At 32.9% G+C, this 21,883-nt stretch overlaps 1 protein-coding gene across 3 annotated transcripts in view; it reads left to right on the top strand.

Moving 5' to 3' along the window:
• The window catches only part of CBLB (Cbl proto-oncogene B), a 212,094-nt gene that overhangs the window by 113,212 nt on the left and 76,999 nt on the right, over nt 1-21,883 (top strand). For all 3 annotated transcript variants that reach the window (XM_090276312.1, XM_090276305.1, XM_090276295.1), the window contains exons 6-9: nt 3,633-3,754; nt 6,531-6,668; nt 9,551-9,638; nt 12,218-12,349. In XM_090276312.1, coding sequence (XP_090132438.1) covers nt 3,633-3,754; nt 6,531-6,668; nt 9,551-9,638; nt 12,218-12,349 — 480 coding nt within the window. The remainder of the gene's footprint in view (nt 1-3,632; nt 3,755-6,530; nt 6,669-9,550; nt 9,639-12,217; nt 12,350-21,883) is intronic.

Genomic DNA, 21,883 nt, shown 5'->3' with positions numbered 1-21,883 from the left:
ACATACTTTCTTATAAACTGTTTCACTTTAAAACAACCCAAGTTATTTTAATACACTGGTATGAATATCTTACTTATGCTCATTGGAATGGGAGAAGAAAATAATCTTTTTAAGCAGAGCTACTGGGAAGACTTTTAGATAACAAACTCTTCCTTATGAATCGAAGAATGCCTAGTTTCTTTTAAAACACACAATTACAGAAGTAGCTACAGAACTCTTATTAGCCCCTATATATGTCTGAGATTATTCTTTTAGTTTCATTAATCAAATGAGTAATCATACATGTACCTTAAAATAAGATAAAATTGCTTCTGTGAATGGAAAAGTGGATATATTAACTTTTACTGATTTTTTTTCACAACTTTAAAAATTTGAGAAATAGTGTTGTCATAATTATGTATTCTATATTTAAATGTAGGCTTGTGACTACCATAACTGCATGAATATATATTCTTCTGCAGCTGTGATACTGGTGGTTAATTGGCAGTGAACTCTTCAAGCTGTAATTGTTAGATGTGGGATATTTAGCAGAGTGGGATATGAAAGTGGGCAAGGTACTCTCTCAGATCAAGGCCTGACATTGAGGACTAGCATGAGGGTTTGAAGGAGGAGTCAACAGAGGCCAGGAGAGGAAGTTGAGAAGGCCTAGGGAACGAAAGAAGAAACCCAGACACTAGTTACCCTTTCTCCTTCCTCTCTTTCCTCATTCTCTTATTCTGCCAAAACTTAAACAAATGCTGGGGAGTCACTGGAAGGAACTTGCAATGCCTACTTTCTGTATTTCTTCCCCTTCTCTCTTCCTTTAATCTTCTCCTCTCCAGGTAGTTCAGAGACCTGGGATTGGCAGGTACTAATGTCCTGGAAGGGTTTTGCTTTTCTCTCCCCGCTCCTTGAAATTGCTATTCTCCTTTTCCCTCAATTTTCCCCACAACTAGAGAAGGCTGGGTTGTTGAGAAATGGGGCAATAAATTTGAGGGGCGTCAGGATAAGGAATGAGTGATTTGGAAGATATAGCATCAATGGAATAGTGAGAAAAATAAGAGAAAGAAAGTCACTCACTGTCACAAGTAATAAGAAAAAGTATCTGGGCAGACAAGCTGAGGACCCTCTTCCAGCATAAGTTGTAACTTCGTAAATGGCTATTTTTGAAAATAATAGAATTTGGGAGAGTGGAGGGACTAATCTCCTTAATTCACTTCCTTAATTTATAATTAGTCATTATAATTTCTAAATAACTGTGTTTTAATGTGTGTGAAAAGATTTCCTTTAATCTATAAAAACGAATTGCAAAAATAATTTTTTTCTTTTTTAATTAATTAATTTGTTTATTTATTTATTTATTTTTAGAGAGAGGGTAAAGGAGAAAGAGAGGGAGAGAAACATCACTGTGTGGTTGCCTCTCACTTGCACCCCCAACTGGAGACCTGACGTACAACCTAGTAATGTGCCCTGACTAGGAATCGAACCAGCGGCACTTGGCTCACAGGCTGACGCTCAATCCACTGAACCACAACAGCCCAGGCTTAATTCTTATTTTCTAAAGCACTTTGTTTTGCCTTCTTTAAACCCTTAGTTGGTGAAATACTTAAAAATAACAACACATAACTACCACATGTTTCTGACTGGGTTGCATTCACAAGGAAAACATTACACAGACTTTTTGTATTACATAAATATTTTTGCAGTTAGAAGCTGGCCCTCTGAATTATGTACTAAGAATTGGTTACTAAATACTGCAGTAGTTGGCTCAGAACTCAAACTTTTTTTTTTTTTCACTTGTATTTTGATCTGCGCATTGGCTTCCATAAAATTCACCATATTTTAAAAATGGTTCTTCCATTAATTTGTGTGGACTTTAATGGAAGTGACCTAAATATTTTATATTCTTTCCATCCTTGTCCTTTGTAGATAGGGAAGCAGAGCAAAACAAAACAAAACTTGGTGCTGATAGTAGCAGGGTGTTTTTTTTTTTTTGTTTGTTTTTTCCCCATGTTTTTAAAAACATGTGCTGTTACTCTTCCAGTGTTGTTTATGCAATTTTTAGTCATGCCTTAAAAATATTTTAAATATATTTTGTTCAAGTGCACAGAAAAGGCTCTAATTATAGTGTTCAATAGAGCTCATTTTTGCCCAATTAGGAATTTCAGCTTGATGGGGAAATGCCTTAAATTTTTTTTTTTGTCAGAAGAGGTTAAAAAACTCTTCATTACTTAATCACTCTGCCCTTGTTATCTTCATCTCAAGGGATATATTTTACAAATTCTGCCATATAAATTTGAAACATTTAACAATAATAAGGAATAAGTGTCAAAACAAACAAAAGCAGAAGCCCTCTACCAGTATCATTTCTAGGATGACTATTTCTACAACTTTCACTTGGCGACATAAACTACCTTATCTTTTTCTTTCATGTAGAAGATTTGAATTAATAATCTGGCACATCAGATACAGTATACTGCCAATTTCTTGGGAAAAAATGTAGCTTCAGGATTCAAAATATGGCAGGGATGGTTCATTTACACCCTCAAGCAAAGCTGTCTGTTCCTGATTGCCTTTCTTCTCTTGCTGTGGCAATAACTAACTGGAGGAACAGCTAATCACATTAAAGAGAGAATGATACAAACTTTGTGTGTGTGTTTGTGTGTGTATTTCTGGGAAATATTTTTACATAACTCCCTAAACTGAAAACCTTTTCTAATTTTATAATTGTGCAAGGATAAACCAAATGTTGAGTACAAGGGTATGTTACCATAGGAAGAACATTGGACTTTTAGACAAGTCACTAATTAGAGGGAGCTATTCAACAAGGATTCCTTGTATGATCACTATGTTTCTGACACTGTGCGTCAGTGCTGGGATCCCTCTGGTGAGCAAGGCTACTCTTGTGTAGCTTATGGTTAATGTGTAAAACCATTTACATTTTGTGTTATGGTTGTTCTATAAAATGAAATGCCCACAGTTACAGTAGCAAACAAAGACTCATGGGGAGATCAGTATTTTTATGAGAGGTAACAATTTTAAATAGGGTGGTCTGTTAAGGCTTTATTGAGGAAGTGACCTTTGGAGAAAGGAATCATGGATATTTAGAGAAAAAGAATTCAGGTAGAGGAATCAGCAAATGCAGAGGCTCTGGGGTGACAGTACAGTTGTGTAAGCCAACAGCAAAGAGGCAGCGTGCCTGGAGTAGAGGCCGAAAGTGGGAGAGATCACAGCAGGTGGGGAAGAAAGGGACCTGGGATCAACCCTGTAAGGTCCTTCTAGGTCATTTATAGGATCTTTCACTTTTACTTAAAGTTAGAGCGTTTTGAACAGAAGAGTGATGTGGTTTAAGTTTTAAATTAATTTCAGGTGCCCTACTAGGAATATTTGTAAGCAAGAGATTATGTGGTTGTTCTCTTTGTTGTCTGTTTTCTATTCCCAAGAAATGTTTTCTGCGTAATTATATTTTTTCAAAAAGAATACGTTTCTGTATGCGTACTGTTAGATATTAAAGGTTGACCTAAGCCACATAAGCTCATATTCACATTAAAAATATCCGGGAGAATTTCAATAAGTGCATTAAATAATGGGTTGGTGTGCACTTGATAGTTGATATTATCTGGATAATATATATGCTTTCTTCATATTTTTAGCCTTGGAGCTCTATTTTGCGGAATTGGAACTTCTTAGCTGTAACACATCCGGGTTACATGGCATTTCTCACCTATGACGAAGTGAAAGCGCGGCTGCAGAAATACAGCACCAAGCCCGGCAGGTGAGGCTTTTTGGCTGTCACGTTATGTGATGTGATAAAGATGAAAAGCCCTTTATAATTCTTCCCTAAGTAAATCAGTGACACCCATACGAATACACCGGAATGGCGCTTGTAAAGTGACTCCTTTACAATGATACATCGTGCTTGTTCTGAAACTTAGTGTTCATAAAGTGAAAGAAAGTACTGTATAATTTGATGAGTTTAGTGATTTATTAAGTCTCAGAGTTCTGATTTTCAGATTGGAGTAGAATATTAGCATATTGCTGTTTTCATACCTATGTTTCTGTGTAAAATTGTGTCTATCAACAGTTGAATCCAAAAAAACAAGCTAACAGGAAGAACAGAGACAGAATCATGGATAGGGAGACTGTTTTGATGGTTGCCAAATGGGAGTGTGGTGGGGGGAATGGGTGAAGAGGTGAAGGGATTAAGACATATAAATATGTAGGTACAGAATGGCCATGGGGCTGTAAAGTACAGTATAGGAAATGGAGAAGCCAGAGAACTTATATGTGTGACCCATGAACATCAACAAAGGTGTGGGGATTGCCCGAGGGAGTGGGGGGTGCTGGGTGGAGGGCGGCAAAGGGGAGAAAATTAGGACAACTGTAATAGCATAATCAATAAAGTATAATTAAAAACTGTATGTGTATATTTGAATATTGGCTTCATGTTCATTTTTAAGTTAATTTTCAAGACATTCAGTTTGGCTCTATGATAAACACAAAAGTACATATGAGCACATATAAATACATAAACATATATAATCCATTATTATAATTCAATCCAATTTAATGTCCATGAAAACTTTCATTATGCCCCATGCTCCTTTATAGCCACAGAATTTGTTTTATTTTCCAGATGATAAACTAAGTGAGATTCACAGAGGTTTGATCAATTCCTTTGACTCTGCCCAAGAAATCACACCTTATTAATGGCAAATCTGGGGTCAGAAAATGCATCCCTGGTTAATGCATTTTTCCCACATCTTATCTGGAAATGCATTAGGCACATACTAATACTAGCCCCCTGTGCTGCGGCAAGTGAAGTGCTGGGCATGGCAGCGATGACAGTGGAGACCTGTCCTCACACACTCATGTTAGTGAGGAGACACCATTTCCATGTCCATGACTGTACTGATTTTCACGTACGGCTCATTTCATTTTAGGAAGGAATTTGGTTGGATTTTTTTTTTTTAAGTCTACCTTAAAAAATGGTGCTTACATGTCTTTTAATAAACTCTTTTCAAGTACAAGCCAATATTGTTGATTCCTTTCTTCTTTGCTATAATGAAAATTTCCCTTTTTTCTATTTAATAATTTGTATGGTATATCAAAAGAAGGTAATGGGTATAGAAAACAGTTTAGCTCGTGTTGAAGCCTTCTGAAGGAGAATTGGCTCTCATTGTGACCATGAGAGTAGATCAGATATTTTGCATGTTGACAGTGGCTTAATTCAGTCATTTGGTTTCATCCAGGGATCTCCCAAACTAGGATTTCCCATAGTTTTTACTGTCTAGATTGGCATCAAAGTATCTTTTTGTTCCTGGAGTATCCTTTGAAAGATGTGATGCAGTTGGAATCATGCCATCTTACCAATTTAACAGAGAAATTATTTGGGAAATTATCTTGTTTGATTCTATAAATATAATAAAGGAACTGAGTCCCTTTTATGTTCTCTTATTTAAAGATCTGGAGATAGTTAATGACAATGTTGGAAGCAAAAGCCAGGTCTCATCACTATTGGAATAGTTCTCTTAATAAAAAGACAGTGCTCTTTGAAAAGATGTCTTCTTTTTCTTCCCAACTTGCCCTGTAACAATTTATTCTACTAAGTTTTAGGTAATTAAAGATGAAGGCTTAGTCTATGGTACATTATAATATGTAAAATGTGATGGAGTATTGAAAATGTGTTTAGGAAAACTCTTTAATGAATAAATCAAGTAATTCTGATAAATATTTGCTTTACAGAATATGTCTGTTTAACTAGTCCTTTGTCTTGGAAAGTGTTCCAACTCTGGTTTCATGGTGAAGAAAATAGCTAGACCTTTTCCAAGGACATTTGGGTTCCTCGGGTGGTACTTAATTTAGGATCCAACTGGCAGCCATCAGTCTGTGTGAAATTTTTTTTATCTGATTAAGGATCCCAATAAATAATAGGTTGGTATTCTGTTTTCAGGCTATTTAGGAGACTGTTTTTAAATTTTTCTGAGAACTTTCCAAAGTTCTGTACACAAAATGAGGTTCTTAGTATTCACAGGTCAGCTCTTTTGAACTCTTTTAAATACTCGAAAGAAAAATTATTATTTTAAAACAATAATACAGGTTATTAACAACCAAAACTGCATACTTTTTAAATTGTAAAATAATATATTGAATTCCACAGTAGAAACTGGCTCAATTTCTGTCTGATATGGACAAGTTAAGTTTTTACTTATTTATTTTTACTTTTCAAAATCAATTATGTCCTGATTGTTTCTTACCACCAGCACTTGTATACAGAGTACCCCCTAATGGTAATAGCAATAAATCACTTGATAGTTTATAACATAAGTTATTTCTTCATATAACTCTGGTGGTATTTAAAATGAAATGATCATTGCTTCTGTTACAGATGAATAAATGGAGAAGTACAACAGTGTTAAAATAGAAGAAATTTATATCAGGAATTCTAAATGATTCTGTTTATTTTTTGCTTAAAAAACTTAACAAATTGTGTAGTACTTATGTACATTTTGAATGTGATTCAACATAATTTTTTCATGTTTCACTCACAGCTACATTTTCCGGTTAAGTTGCACTAGACTGGGACAGTGGGCCATCGGCTATGTGACGGGGGATGGCAATATCTTACAGACCATACCTCACAACAAGCCCTTATTTCAAGCACTGATTGATGGCAGCAGGGAAGGATTGTGAGTATGAGAAATGCATGGCAGGTGTCAGGACATATTCACAGATGTGAGAAATACAGGCTGCTGTGATGGAGAGAATAGACAGGGAGGCTCTGATGTGGCTGTTTTTATTTCGAGAGTAAGAAGTGGACGCTCCTTAGTTTCTGTTGTTTATCTCTTAAAATAGTTATTTTAAGGAAACCTAATTATTTGAATTTATATATTACACCAAATAAATTCCAACCTGAAATGACAACAAGTTTATATCTTTTATAGGAAAGGAAGTCGCAACTTAAAGTTGTTTTAAAATAGATGTAAAACTGTACATATACACACAGGGGTGGGCAAAAACAAGTTTACAGCTGTGAGTATGCGAAACAGTTTGTTCTTGTATTACTATTATTAATTATTGTATTATTTTCCATACGAATAGCTATAAACCCTTCTGTGCCCATCCACAAAGTTTAGGCAACCTGATAAGTCCCTTAAAAGTAAACACATCAGTCATTGGTTTATTCTTATGCCATTTCCTCCTTTTGTGGTATTTTTGGTGTCACTTCATCTCACTGACTTGGTCGCCCTTTGCCTTGCTGAGTAACTTAGAGACGTCTGTGGTTCAACTTGCTGCAGCTTTGACTGTGATAGAAACCTAGCAGAAGATCCACCAGTCAGCAAAGAGCTAATGATTTACATTTTACCTTTTCAAAAGTAATTGCAAAAAATAGAAAGAAAGAAAAAAATAAGTGATGGGATTATGTGAAGAAAAAGAATGCATTTTTTAAAGTTGTGAGCTTTTAGAAATAGTTATGTAAGAATTATATGATGAACTATGGCACTCAGTGTGTTCTTCCCTCTTTTTCTCTATATTATAAATGTGCTGTTCTCAGTTATCTATACATTACCTCTGGTGCAGCAGAGGTTCATATGTGTGCCTTTGATTCACTATGACTGCAGGATTTTTGTTTTTAAGAAAATGTGATTTAAAGTTTTAATTTATGGTAAAGGTTATGAGTTGGCATATCTGTCATTTGATATAGCTTACTTATATTGTGACAATGCCTTCCATCTAGTATTTTTCAAAAGTCAATCAAAAATAACAAACTATGATTTGTAATCAGTAGTCTAGCCTCTGAACCCCTACATAAATTAACTTTTAATATTTACACAAACAAACATGCACACACATTTGCAGGGCAGCTGACTTCTTACTTTGGGGATAGATTACATTAAAAATAGACCAGATTGAAATTTTAATCTGATTTTAAAATAGATCAGATTTTTAGATGAGATTAAAATAGATATTACATTAATTAGATCATATTTTGTTTTAAGATCAGTAAAAACACAGGAGGGATATCATCTCTCTAGTCCAGCTGTCATCAAGGTCAGCTGTTCTTTCTAATAGTTAATCCAATATTATATTACACAGATGATAAATGTATTTTGATAACCAGCCAAGATTTTTTCTTTTTTCACTGCCTTTACAAGGGTCTCATCTGTGGCATCCTGTTTAAATGAGGACAGTAATCATTGAATTGACCTTTATACATTAAATAAAAAGAACCTTTTAAACCTGTTCTCTAACAACCTTATTGTCATATTTGCAATCTTTCATTTCTCATTTTTCCCTACAATTTCTACATATTTTTGAAGTGTGATGATCAAAATGTTATTGTAATCATTTTTAAAATTGGCCACTTTAGATTATACAAAAAAGTTTACTTAACAACTTTTGCTTATCACCCCTCATTTAATATTTGTAGAATTTTACCCCATCTCCATAATGACACTCTAAATTTGTATCATATTCAGATGTAGTCAACTCCTTTTCCTAAGTCTTAAGAAATTCATCTCACTGATTTGTTCGTTATCATTTGAGAATTGTCTATCCTCTAAGTTCATTTTTCTCTGGGTATATTATAACACTAACATATTTATAGACTCTTCATTTAAGGATAAATATTTTTTGTTACTTCACAGAATAGTTTTAGTATAGTTTATTCTCTAAAATATTCACCATTGTAATAGTATAGTCTTAATTTTTCTTTTAAGCCATCTAGGACAGAAAGATACTGCACAAAATTAGCTAATACTTAATGAATAGACAAAATCCAGCAGTAATACTGCCATTAAAAAAACAAAACAAAACCTAAAATAGGTATTTACCAATACAATAAACTTCATTTTAGTGAATTTCTTAGTAACATGGCAAGATGGCATTATTACTGTAACTTTTATTTCCTATTTCAATTCTCTCTAATAATAGAACTTTATAAGTCATTCTGTAACTTGATTTTAAGTAAGTGAAACATGGAATCGTAACACTTTTTAATGTCTTTAAATGTGTGTATGTGCACACGTGTGTACGTGTTGGGTGAGTCAAAGGTGAAATGGAAAGAAGATGGGAAACTAGAGAAACGGTAACACTGTGCAGGGATTTGAATAACTTCTGGGGGACACCATGGACTTTAATTCCAGTTTTCTCTCCTTGTGATGTTAAGCATGGTGTAAAATGACACATTTAACATTACCTGTACTTCAGATGAAAGATGTAATAATTGGAAAAATACATATATTCAAAGTGTATTGGAATAGAACATGCGGGACCAGTAAAATAAATGTTTAATTTACCTAACCAGACATATAGTAAGGGTATTTATTTGAAAGTGGTTGATTAGTGGCCAAGTTCATATTCATTATGTATTTCTTATATGAAAATGACTTCTAGATTTTTACAAATAACATAATATTACAGAAATAATGATAGAATTAGGTTCTTGATATGTTACATAAAAAATGAAATATTCAAATGTATAATTGAATACAGAAGAATCTGATTAAATGATTTAATTGCAATTAAAACTTCTTTGTTTATAGTAATAAAGTTTCTATTTATAATCCAGCTACCTTTATCCTGATGGGAGAAGTTACAATCCTGATTTAACTGGATTATGTGAACCTACACCCCATGATCATATAAAAGTTACACAGGTAACGGCTATTTGTGCAAATGAATTTATAATTTATAAGTATCTATGATACCTTTGTCATAAATAAGATTCTCTTCTTATACTAGAACCAACATCATGTACAGGTACTTAATGCAATAGATAACCTAAGGAGTTATGAGTGTTTTTAAAGGAAAACACGTTACTTTTTCTGTTTTTTAAATAGGTTTCTGCTGTTAATAGTCTTCATTTCAATATAATTTTGTTAGTTATTTGGGGAGATAGATAACTCCATAGGTAGAGAGATAAATATGGCAGAGCCATAGGCTTAGGAAACTCCATAGCAGATTAGGATAAGTATAGAAATGAGCTTTTAGAGTCAAATGAATAAGTGAAGCCAACTGAAGTTAATATTTATATTCCTATAAATCCATTGTTGGCAGTCTCATAGATTATGAGTACCTTGGTAAAGCCTTTCTTGTGGGTGATGTTCAGTAATTATCAAAATCTAAATAAAAATATCTTTGACTCTAGATTCCATATATATGTCACTGGCATATACACACACATCTGTACATGAGGTATTCACTTTAGCATTTTTCATAAAAATGAAAAATTACAAAATACTGAAATATACTATCACAGGTTAAAAAAAAAAAACATATTTTACCCATACTGTATCATACCGTGAAGTCATTAGCTAGCAAGAGGATGGTAGCTCTACATACGCATATGGGTATCTCTGCATTTTATGTAAAAACATTCTGTTTATGGAAAATTCAGTTATGTTACACTTCACTTTGTAAAATTACATTAAGTTTAATTTCTGTAAGTAAAGAAATTATCAAATATGAACATAAGACTATACTTTTAAAAAATAAAACTTAAGAAACACTGAACTGGTAACAGTGTTTTAACTGAGGAGGTAAAAATGTTTGGGGAGCCAGGGAAAGGATGAAAGGATCATTTTACATATAATCTAGTTTTAAAAAATCTGTGCTAATAAGAAACAAATTACAGGTTTGAGGGAAGACAATAGTTTTTTATTTTATATCTAGTTCTTTAGATTTTAGTCCCAGTGGTCTTGATATTATGTGAAAACATACTTGTTGACATATGTACAGTTCGTGGGCAGCTTTTAAAATTTAATATATGATTTCCATTTTTAAAATTATGTAGTGATTCTGTATTATATATTTAAATATAAAATATTTTATATTTTATAAAATTTTTTTAATAAGACCATTGTTTAAAACTACATATTCAGGAATAGTATCATTCCCTTAAATTGCTTATAAATATTTGACTAGCTTACCCCTTATGTTGCATTAAATTCTGCATCTAGGTTTTTAGTTCACAGTAATCTTTTTATAATTGCAGATTATTCCCTTGGATGTCAAAACCAACATAAATACTTACATATTTTAGGGACTTCATTAATTTATAATTTATATTGGGTTACTTTAGATTTATTTATTTTTCTTCCCTGATCCATTCTCTCTTGTCTTTTCTCCTTTAAAAAAAAAAAAAAAACCGAGTCACCCATACATTTATTATTGTAGACACAAAATTTACATATGAATATGTGTATGTGTATATATGTAAATCTATGTATGTATATATATATTTTTTCTCATCAATATTTTAAGGTCTTTTAGTAGTTTTGGTATTAAATGTTGTCATTTATTTATCCTACTCAGTACCTGGTACATAGACACATAGACACTTTCTAGATTAGAACATTGTCATAATTTAAACAAATTTTATTTCTATAATTTTTTGTACCTCTATTAAACAACACTTTTTTTTTTTGTATTTTCTTTACATTCTCCAATATATTTGGATCTCATTTGTAAGAGATCTTTTCAGTATTTGAACACTGAAAATTTTACTATGCCTAAAGGTTCTAAACTAGTAAATTAAGAGAGTTTTAATAAAATAATTTTTGTTTGCTGAAGTGATTAAGATTGGAAAAAGAGTAGGCAATTTAGAATTAGAGATTTAATATGGAATTTGAGAAAAATTTAAACTGATCCTCAAGTATTTTTTTTTTAATTCAACATATCTTCTTATGTTTTGGAGATGAGATGACAGTAAATGTGGGCCACCTACCTAGCATGCAGGAAGCACTGGGCAAATGCTGCTTGACTTCCATTCTGGAATTTCTATAGATATATAAGAAATAAAATTTAATGTATAGCCAGAATCAGTGTATTCATAAATATTTACATTTGACAATAAAATTAGATGAGTATGTGGCATTTACAAAGAAAATGAAGTTAATTTTATTGATTTTTAAAACCATAAGTATTGTCTTTTGTATCAATCACTGTGACTATTTAAGCAAGTCCCTTCCTAAAGGAATACTATAAAATGTTAAATAATTTGAAGTAGTAAACAAAAAAGCTTATACAATTGCTAATGGAAGCTCAAATCTTTTTAAAAATTATTTTGTAAACCAAATCATCATTACCAATTTATAACATGTTCATAAGACAACATAATCCTGACATGATCAAGTGTCAGGGTGTACTGTAAATCATTGTGTTTGAGAAAATTCAGCATTAACAGTTCATGAAAGAAATACATTAACATTGCTTTTCTCCTCCCCCCAAATTCCAGGAACAATATGAATTATATTGTGAAATGGGCTCCACTTTTCAGCTCTGTAAAATTTGTGCTGAGAACGACAAAGATGTCAAGATTGAGCCTTGTGGGCATTTGATGTGCACCTCTTGTCTGACAGCATGGCAGGTATAATCAAGGGTTAATTAGCCACATGAATATCTTCCTTATATTTCCTATCAATTTATCTTTTCAGTTCTCTTCATCGTAATGACTCAGGAAATAATACTGATAGATGTGTTATTTGAATAGTTGTTTTAAAAAAATTCATGTGTTTGAGTTTATATAATATGATTTTCTGTTTAATTAAAAATTTTATATATTTTTTAATTTTATATTTTATTTTATATTCATCAACATTTATCCCCCCTATACCCTCTTCCACCTCCACCCGCTCCCCTCCCCCCACAGTCACCACTCTGTTGTCCGTGTCCATGAGTTCTTTCTTTTTTTTCCTTTTTGCTCAGTCCCTTCACCTCCACCCCACCTCACCACCCCATGAGCTGTCAGCCTGCTCTCTATGCATTTGCCTTTATTTTGCTTGTTAGTTTATAATTTGACTTTTTTTGCTGTGCTTTATATTTTATTTCTTTTCCATGTATAACTTTATATTAGTCATAAGTACTTCTACTTCTGTTACAGTATTTGTTTCAGAAAGTCACTTATCCATGTTGCGAATTAACTATGTTTACACAATTTACTGCAGATCAGATCCTGCCTATATTAGGTCAGATTCTTAAGCAGAGTAAACTCTAGTAGATACATCGTATGCTAATGTTTCAATCACCACTCCTCTCCCGAGGAGGCATGGTTCCTGTCTCACATACATCTGCGGCTGCTCTGTAAGGCTAAAATAGGGGAATCAGACAGGAAATGTCTCCCAAATATTTGTGGTTCCCACAGAAACAGGAATTAAATTTTCCAACATACGGAAGCAGAATCGAAGAGAAACTGCTTATCCTTCTCTAAGCAGATGTTCAATAAATGTAAACTGATTTGATGTTTTTTAATAAGACCTAGAGAATAACTGGTTTCCCCAAGGGCTTTCTTATATTTCTTTAACTGTAAGAAAGGGTGGGATTTTAAAATGACTCTTTGGACAGAATTTCCAATTTTGAGTACTGTACTTGGAAGATTCCTAGAATGGTTTGATCAAACCATTTTTAGCTGCTGTTCAACACAGCCAATATTGAAGTGAATATTGTTGATGAGGTTTAGAAAGCAAATAATTAAATTTCAAGTGTTTTTTTAAAAATTGCATTTGAGTATATTATCAACATCTCTACCCTATTCCTGAGTGCTCCCAGTCCTTGGTTTTTCCTGTGGCCCAGACCTCTGCCTTGCCTGAGGACAGGAGGCCTTCGAGGGTCAGGGAGGGGGAGTGCACACCAGAGGAGCACTGGTGCCTGTGGAGCTTATTCCTCAGGAAGAAAACATGATTTTCACCTGTTTGTATAAAAAGATCCTTCTTCTTCCTTTGCGGATATTTTTTAAATGAGTGAATTAGAAGAGGAAGAACTAGGAAAATAATTACAATTGAGTTAAGTTTTCAAAGCCATTCCTAAACTCTTGATATCTTTGTTTACTCAGTTAAAATCATTCAACATTCCTAAATTCTGTCTTTCATTTGGGTTATATTTTACTTTAGTTTTTCCTTGATATTCTTGCCCTAATTTCCCTTTATTCCTTCATGACGTTGGTGAATTTAACACAGTATAGGAGAACTTGGAGGAAGCAGGATGTTTAGTATGGCATCAACAAGCTCCTTCTCAATTTCTGGGCACTTGATTGCTATTTAAGTTGGGTTAGCAATAATAGTTTGCAGACTTAGAAATGTTTTTTTATAAATGACTTTGAATAAATTTAGTTACGCTGGTAGAAGGCATAAACTGTTTGCAAGTGTGTTTCAAATGCCACACTGATACCCCAGTCAGCATTTCAGTGTAAGTATTAAACTGACAGAGGTTAATTATGCGTGACTTTTGCATTACGAACGTATGGTAGTGTGGTTCTCATAGGTAAAAATAGTAAAAATTTGCATTCCTCCCTAAAGAAAACTAGAATTTTAGACTAGTACAGTCTCACAGTACTCTTCCTCCCTGGATGGTCTGTGTGTTTCGTCCTCTCTTGGAGCCCTGTCTCAGAGCACAGACAAATGCACATATTGCAAGACTTGGCATCTTTAACTTGATACTTAACTCATATTTGGAAATTAAGTGGGCTAAAAGTCAGAAGCTCCCATTATATTGGCAGACACCTTTGATTAACAGAGATTATTGTTTAAAGTATTGTATAAAATAGCTATTTACCTGTGGTCTAGTGTGAATAGAAGAGTACTGCTGGATATAAAACAACAAAAAAGATTTTATTTTATTTTCTGTATACTTCCTGAAAGAAACATCTTAAAATTTCAAGGTCAATGCGATATATTTTATTACATTTGTGAACTATTTGCAATAGGTATGTTATGTGCAAAAGGCATAGGAATATTTCCCAGTTGTCATTGGTACTTATTATTTTTACCCTTTACATTGCCACAACTTTCCTGTAGATTACTGTGCATTCTCCAAATGGTACAGTTCCTCTTGCTAAGAGCTGACCAATTCCTTGATTCACTTTATGATTTTTCACATTGATCAGATGGCCTTGCATGAAGATATGTCCAGTCATATTAATAAATTGTTAACATTTGCTATTTCTCTGTTTTACTCTAAAGTACATCTCACTTCTCAGTTTTACTTTTAGAAATTGAGGAAGTGTATATATTGTCAAGCACTGAAAACAATCTGAGTAGAATTTTAGGAGAAGCCATCTAAGAAAGTAGTAATAAAGTAAGTAGTTTGCTAAGTAAAGTAGTAACAAAAAATGACAAATTCATAAGTACTTAGAGGTTGAAATAATCAAATGATATCACACTCATGACACTAGTAATTAAAGTTATTAACATTTTAACATGATCATAGAATTTTGCATATAGATAATTGAAAAATTTGCTAAGGAATTATTTTAGCATAATTTTAAAATTCTTCCCACACAGGATAGTTCATGATTAATAAATATTTTTCTTATATATGTTCCTGTAAGCTCTTACTTTGTTGTAGTTGTATTATAAACATTTGCATATTTATCCTTTTCTCCTCTATAGAGTGTGGATTGCTTTACCTATTTTAGAATTCCTCTCACTGAGCAATCATGCCAACTACCTACACATTGGTAGTTACTTAGCAAATGATTATGACTATATGCTATAGAGTATGTAAAGGGAAGAAAAGAAGAGGATTAAGATTACATTAAGTAAAAAGACATTGATACTATAGATCAGCTTTGAAAAGCCCTTGTAATGTCTTAGTTCTGTCCATTTCTCTTCTGAGAAGTAACTATGATCTTATCAAAGAACTCTTCTTATGCTCAAAATCAGAATGAATCCTAAGAATTTTAAACTTCAGATCCATTTTTTCCATTCTGTAGTTGGGTGATTCCCTTCAGCTTTTCACATTTGACTTTTTTCCCACTTATTTTTGCGCCACATTATTTTACTTTTATTGACTGCAATAATATTATGTATTTTTAAAATTTATTTTTAGAGAGAGGGGAAAAGAGGGAGAAAAAGAGGGAGAGAAACATTAATGTGTGAGAGGAACATCAACTGACTGCCTCTTGCACATGCCCCAGGCCTGCTGCTATGTCCTGAGTACTGTACTAATCTCTGAGCTAAGAACACTTAAGAAAGAGCCCCTATCCTCAAGAAGTTAAAATGTAATCTGTAATTTTTATAAAGGGGCATGGTATTAATTGCTTAAAATGAACATCCTATTATCCTTCAAGTTTCATTATGGGTAAGATGTATTTTTTTGTTACTTTCTCTTACTTTGGTTGGGTATGCTGATATGGAAAGGATTTTATAGGCTGCATGTCTGCCAAGAAGCTCTGATAAATCAGAGTCCAATAGGAAATACTAAACCCTGACCATAAAACATGCTTGTGCGAACTTCTAGCAAGTCGTTCTCCACCAACTTTTCCTTCTATTTGATGCCCTATGTTGTTTTAATTGAAATTCATGGGAGACTTAAATTTTAGATAATTAACAGAACTCCTAAGAAATACACAGTAGTCGTGTTGATTACTCTTTAATTGCTGTCATAATGGCCCATTAGTTCTGCCTCTGAAGACGTGTCAGATACTTTTTTCTCCTTCTGAAATATTTGTTATTTTATAAATCGAATAAGCCAGAGTTTGCAAAGAGCACAAAATAAGTTGAATCATCACCTCTCTAGAGGCACTCTTTGAAATGATCATGCCGGGTGTGGCATTTCTGTTCTAACTTTGGCAATAAAACTTGGAGCATTTCTTTCACTGCCACACTATTTCACGATATTAACAAAACATTTTTTCTTCATCTTGAATTCTTCCATATCTTCCTTTTTTTGTAGCAGCATATTATGCATCAATGATATTGCAGGGTTACCACATAAAGTGTAAAGTAATGAATCATTTCCATTCTATGTTTTTTGTTTTGTTTTGTTTTTTTCAGGAATCTAGAAAATGGCTTTCTGAGCTCATGATTGGCACAAACTAAAAATCATGTTTCTCAAATATTGCTTTCAAAATAAAAATGGATACACATGTATCGATTGGATTTATGGCCTTGTTTTGAATTACTGCTAAGGAATTCAATTAAAAGTAAAATTAGTTTTTTCCTATGATTATTTCTTTTGCATACTTTTTCAAAATAATTTAAAGAAAAGATATAGGAGCGTTCAAAGTAGTAATTCACAAAAAAGTCAATAGTTCAAAATCAATAAGCTCTAATTTTAATATTACATGTGATTAAAGAGATTTACAAATGTCCTGTATTGTGTGAGCATTGTCAGGTTAAAAGAAAAAAAGTGTGGGGGGGTCTCTAAGACAGGTGAGAATCCAATACATCACATTTAAGGCACTAAGAAATAACTTTTTACTGTATCTTCCTTCAAAAGCAACCAGTTTCTATCCTCAGAGAAATTTTGTAGCCTTAGTACTATAAATATTTGCCTTTAAGAATGTTATAATTTGGTATTTATGTCTTTGATCATATGTTGTGTCTTTTTGTTTGTGGTAAAATATTGGAGCTCCTCTTCCACTTTGGGAATAATGTAGGGGCCAATTGAGTTGTCCAAAAATGTTGTTACAATGATGTCATGGTTCTACAGATGACAGGAATGAAAAGGGTGAGACAGATATGAACAAATAAAATCTGGTAGACAAATCTAGTGACTATATTAAATAGACTCTCACTGTATTATGATGTGTCTTGCTGTACAATAGCAGCTATTGACACTTTGGAAACATTTTCAGTTGACTCTAAAAAGGGACTTTAATAGGTGTTTTAAAAGTTGGCCCCATTAAATAAAATGTCTTCAGAACTCTCATAAACTTCATGCATTAAAATTTTCAAATGGATTCTAGCAATAACTTTTTTTAAAGAAAAGCTCTTTCTATGTTAAAAAATATCCTTAGGAATAGTATAATTAGTAGGACAAGTTTTGCACCTTCCTATTAAAAGTTGAGACTTCAATTAGAGCAAACAATATTTATTGATTATAGTAGCTTCTTTAATTTGAAACTTGCAACTTGTACAAAATACTTAACTTTAATTTGCTGTTACAGTATAATATAGTGATAGTTTAGTGATGAAAGATTAAGATCTTAAAACAGATGTCTAGGATGTAATTTCTTATTCAGTCTTGCTTCGCTGTGTGACCTCCCTCAAATTATATAAACTTTGAATTTTCTTTTTGGTAAAATGTGAATTATCACTGTACTTATCTCATAGGATTAAACAAGTTAATTTTAGTTATTATTGTTCCGTATATAGTAACTGATAGTATTGCTTTAGGAAGATATAGTTCTGATTATTCTTAATTTGTATACACTGATAATTTTGCAGTTTTTAAATTGATTTTATTACAAGATGGAATTCTTATGGATAACTGGATTTTTTTCAGATGCTAACATATGTTTTCTTAGTTATCTTACTATATTTGTTTGTTCTCGAGAATATTTTTGCAGTAATTATACCACCTGGAATGTACATAGCACTTTGGAAAGCTGTGAGTGAATTTATCTTCCTTGATCTTAAGATGCCCTTGAAAACATACATTCTCTCAAATGCTACAAATAAGATGAAATGGCTTATTCAGTGTCACAGTTGTTGGGTGTAGTATTCCGAGGCCAGTTGTCCTGATTCAGAATGTCTGTGTTCCTTTTGTGATTCACTGTTTTCATGGGCCTCCCAAATTAAAAAGAGAAGTTCTAACTCAATTCACCAATGTCTTCTCCCTTGCGCATCGTAAAAGAGCGCCAAAACCAAAGATCTCTCTCATTCTGGGTTATTTAGTCTAAGAGTACTACTAGTGGTCCTCATTCATTCTTTTATTTATTCTTTTAACAAGAAGTTACTGAGTTTCTGTGGGAATTATTATGCTCTGAGAATGCTTAGTATGGACTCACTTTACTCTCAGTGTACGTATGTGTACATGTATCTATCTAGTTATTTATTTATTTTAATTGTTCCATTTTTAGAAAAGATTTATGGTGACTTTAAATTTGCATGAACTATATAATATAAATTAGACTGATGTAGAAGACATACCTGCACAGTAAAGATATAAAATGCACTCTAAAATGAGACTCGTGAAGCCCTGTGTATTCTCTCAGGCCTTCCATGGATATAGTATATGTGTGAAAGCATAAAGTGTTTGACCTTAAATTAAACTCTGTCCTCAAATAATCATCCTGAAAATTTTAAAAAAGGTATTTATTTGAGATAATGTACATCTGAATAATATTTAAACAGAAAGAATATGGAAGGTGTCTGACATAATGATAATGAGGTGATTCTGGTAATATTCAGATTTTTGCATAGAGTATTATTAAAGAATGGTACCTTTTTTGGAAATTTTTTTTTTCTATTTTTTGTCAATGTTGATTTGCTCTCAGGTTTTCCAAAATGATATTTATATTTAATATCATTAACTTATACAGTGATTTTTTTCAACCTTTTTCATCTCGTGACCCACAAACTAATTAATATTCTGTAGCAAACCAAAAAGATTTCTTTTCTGATGTGACAAAAAAAAAAAAAATTATCTGATTCATTCATACTATATGGCTGTTGTTGTGTTGGCTGTTTAATCATTTTTCATTTGTCAGTCTAAGAGAAATGAGGTCCGTGCCCCTGACTAAATAGTCGCATATTGCATGTGTTAAAAATTTTGCAGCACGTCTCCCACAGTGCCCCAGTGTACTGTGGCACACTAGTTGAAAATTGCTGAATTAAAGTATTAATGGCTGGCATATATCTGAATTATTTTATTATGAGCATATTACATAGTTAAATTTCAGATAAGCATAGTACCCACCATACCTTCTATATCTTTTGTTGTGGGAGTATTTCTTATTTGAGGAAGTGAAATCTACTGAGTCAGTTAGAATGGTGGAGTCCCAAGTACTTCCTCTTAGCAGTCTCACAATGTTAATATGTTGGAGACTAGAAAATGGGTTATTTTTATTTAACTTTCTTTTTCATTAACATATGTGTCTTGATCTTGCATTAAGTATATGTTGACAGAAACATTATTTTAATTATTGAGGCTCAATGGTGATGCGTCATAGGCCTACTGAATGCATTCGTCATGTATAGTCAGTCAACCATCTAATAGGAAGCAGGACAGAGTACCAAGGTGGCATCTGAGAATTTATGGTTAAACTTAATTTGCATATGACAGTAACAGTCGTGTTACAGTAAATACTGTCAAGGAGACACTTTCAGTGTGATCTGTTTACAAGTCAAAAAGGATGTATGTTGTAGCCGGGTGTTTGTTTTATTTTGTTTTTTGTTTTTTTGATCTAATGGGTAATATAAACTCAACAAAGATAAAGCTGACAGAAGATATCTTTTGTGATATATACTCAAAGACAGCTACTCTAACACACATCACTGATTTGTATAGCATTTCAGATAGGAGAGATGGAGTAGAACCTAAATTGGGTTTTATAATAGACAGACTGTTTCCAGTCTTTTTCTTGTACCATCAAGATGCTATTATTGCCTTTTCACCTCCTTCCCTTTCCAAACTTAATCTTTTTAGTCACCCTTTATTAGGAAATAGATGGCATAAACTGTAAGTCCCCCTTAACAAAAAAAAAACATGAAATTGACCTTGAAGTTTCTAAGAAAAGCCTTTGTAGTCAAATACAGTGGCTCACACAGTCTAGGCAGTGCACTCAAAAACAGTATGACTTCACTGTTTTAGATTGAGTGGACTCATTTTTAGTTATGATAATTATAATTAGGTCTTAAGAGATTTTCTGTTTTTTAGATATATGTACTAAAACTTTCACAGACAAGTTTACGTGATGTGTAGGGTGTGCTTCACCCAGATGACAATGTACTGAATATGCACTTAATTTAATGTTCTTCTTATCAAAAGATAGGAAAAAGGTTTAGTTTTGTGTTAGAAAATATCAACATAAGATAGAAGAATTAAGTTTCAGTTTTATCACACATGGACCAAATACTATTTAAGTTGCCTTGAAGCTTACCAGTCCTGAACATGTGTGACAGTAAACATCAAAGAATTTTGTATTAGCATGTCTGTATTTTTTTTTCACCACTTTAGTTCAGTTATTTTACCATTCCAAGTTTCTGGCCCAAATTATGTAACAGCAAATAAATGAGGAATGTTTCAATTTCTACTCATTAACCAATCCAGAAAGTTTTTGTTTGTTTTTCTTTATTTTGACCATTTCTGTGGCAATGTAGATATTTGTTAATCTAAGTGACACTTAGGAAGAATACACTGCCTATCACAGCATCTGCCACGGAGGGGTTGTTCGGTAATTATCCCACGAGAGGAGAGTGAGAATGATATTCCCCTGCTGATCAGAGTATTACTGCAGGATAGGCAGTCTTTACTTTCCCATCATACCAAGTGTATGGGGCGGTCTTGAGTTAAGCACTGAATGGTTTCTTTAAAGATGTTAGTTCTCTTTGCACCTCTCATCTCATCTTTAAAATGGTTCTAATTCATCTAATTCCTGCCTTTAAATGATTTCATGATTTTTACTATTTTTTAAATGACACACTACTAAAGTCAGGGTATACTGTAATGCAGAAACAAAAATGTAGTGGTGGGTATCATAATGCCATCTCTGTTTGTAAGGCAGCACTATCAACAGGGCAAGAAAGCAGTCTTGCCCTATTTTCCTGCCAACTGTGAATTCTTAGGGCAGTTCTACTTGAGAAATGGAATAGGGAAACTTAGAATAAAATCTTTAATAACTACCAATAAATAAACTTTTGTTGTAAAAGTATTTGCAGAAACCATTTCATAGTATCTAGTTTGAAAGAAGATGAAGGGCAAAGCTGACTGTCTCACATAGTATACTCCATGTGAGCTGTGTCAGAATGTCAGGCTTTTAGAAGATAGATGATAGCTTCTGAATAGAGATTTATATATTTTCCCACGTATAAATCAAGATTTTAAGACTGAGGCAATTAAAATGGTGCTATTTAGCCATAGTTTTATGGACAGGAACTTTTCCAGAGTGGATTTTAAAATGGGTTGTTCTAATTGTTACTATTACTTTATTTATAATAATTTTTTTGTCAAAACGTTCTTT

Source organism: Furipterus horrens, unplaced genomic scaffold (assembly GCF_987537825.1).
Source record: "Furipterus horrens unplaced genomic scaffold, mFurHor1.1.pri manual_scaffold_1, whole genome shotgun sequence".
Classification (NCBI taxonomy): Eukaryota; Metazoa; Chordata; class Mammalia; order Chiroptera; family Furipteridae; genus Furipterus; species Furipterus horrens.
This window is presented reverse-complemented; position numbering and strand designations above follow the sequence as displayed.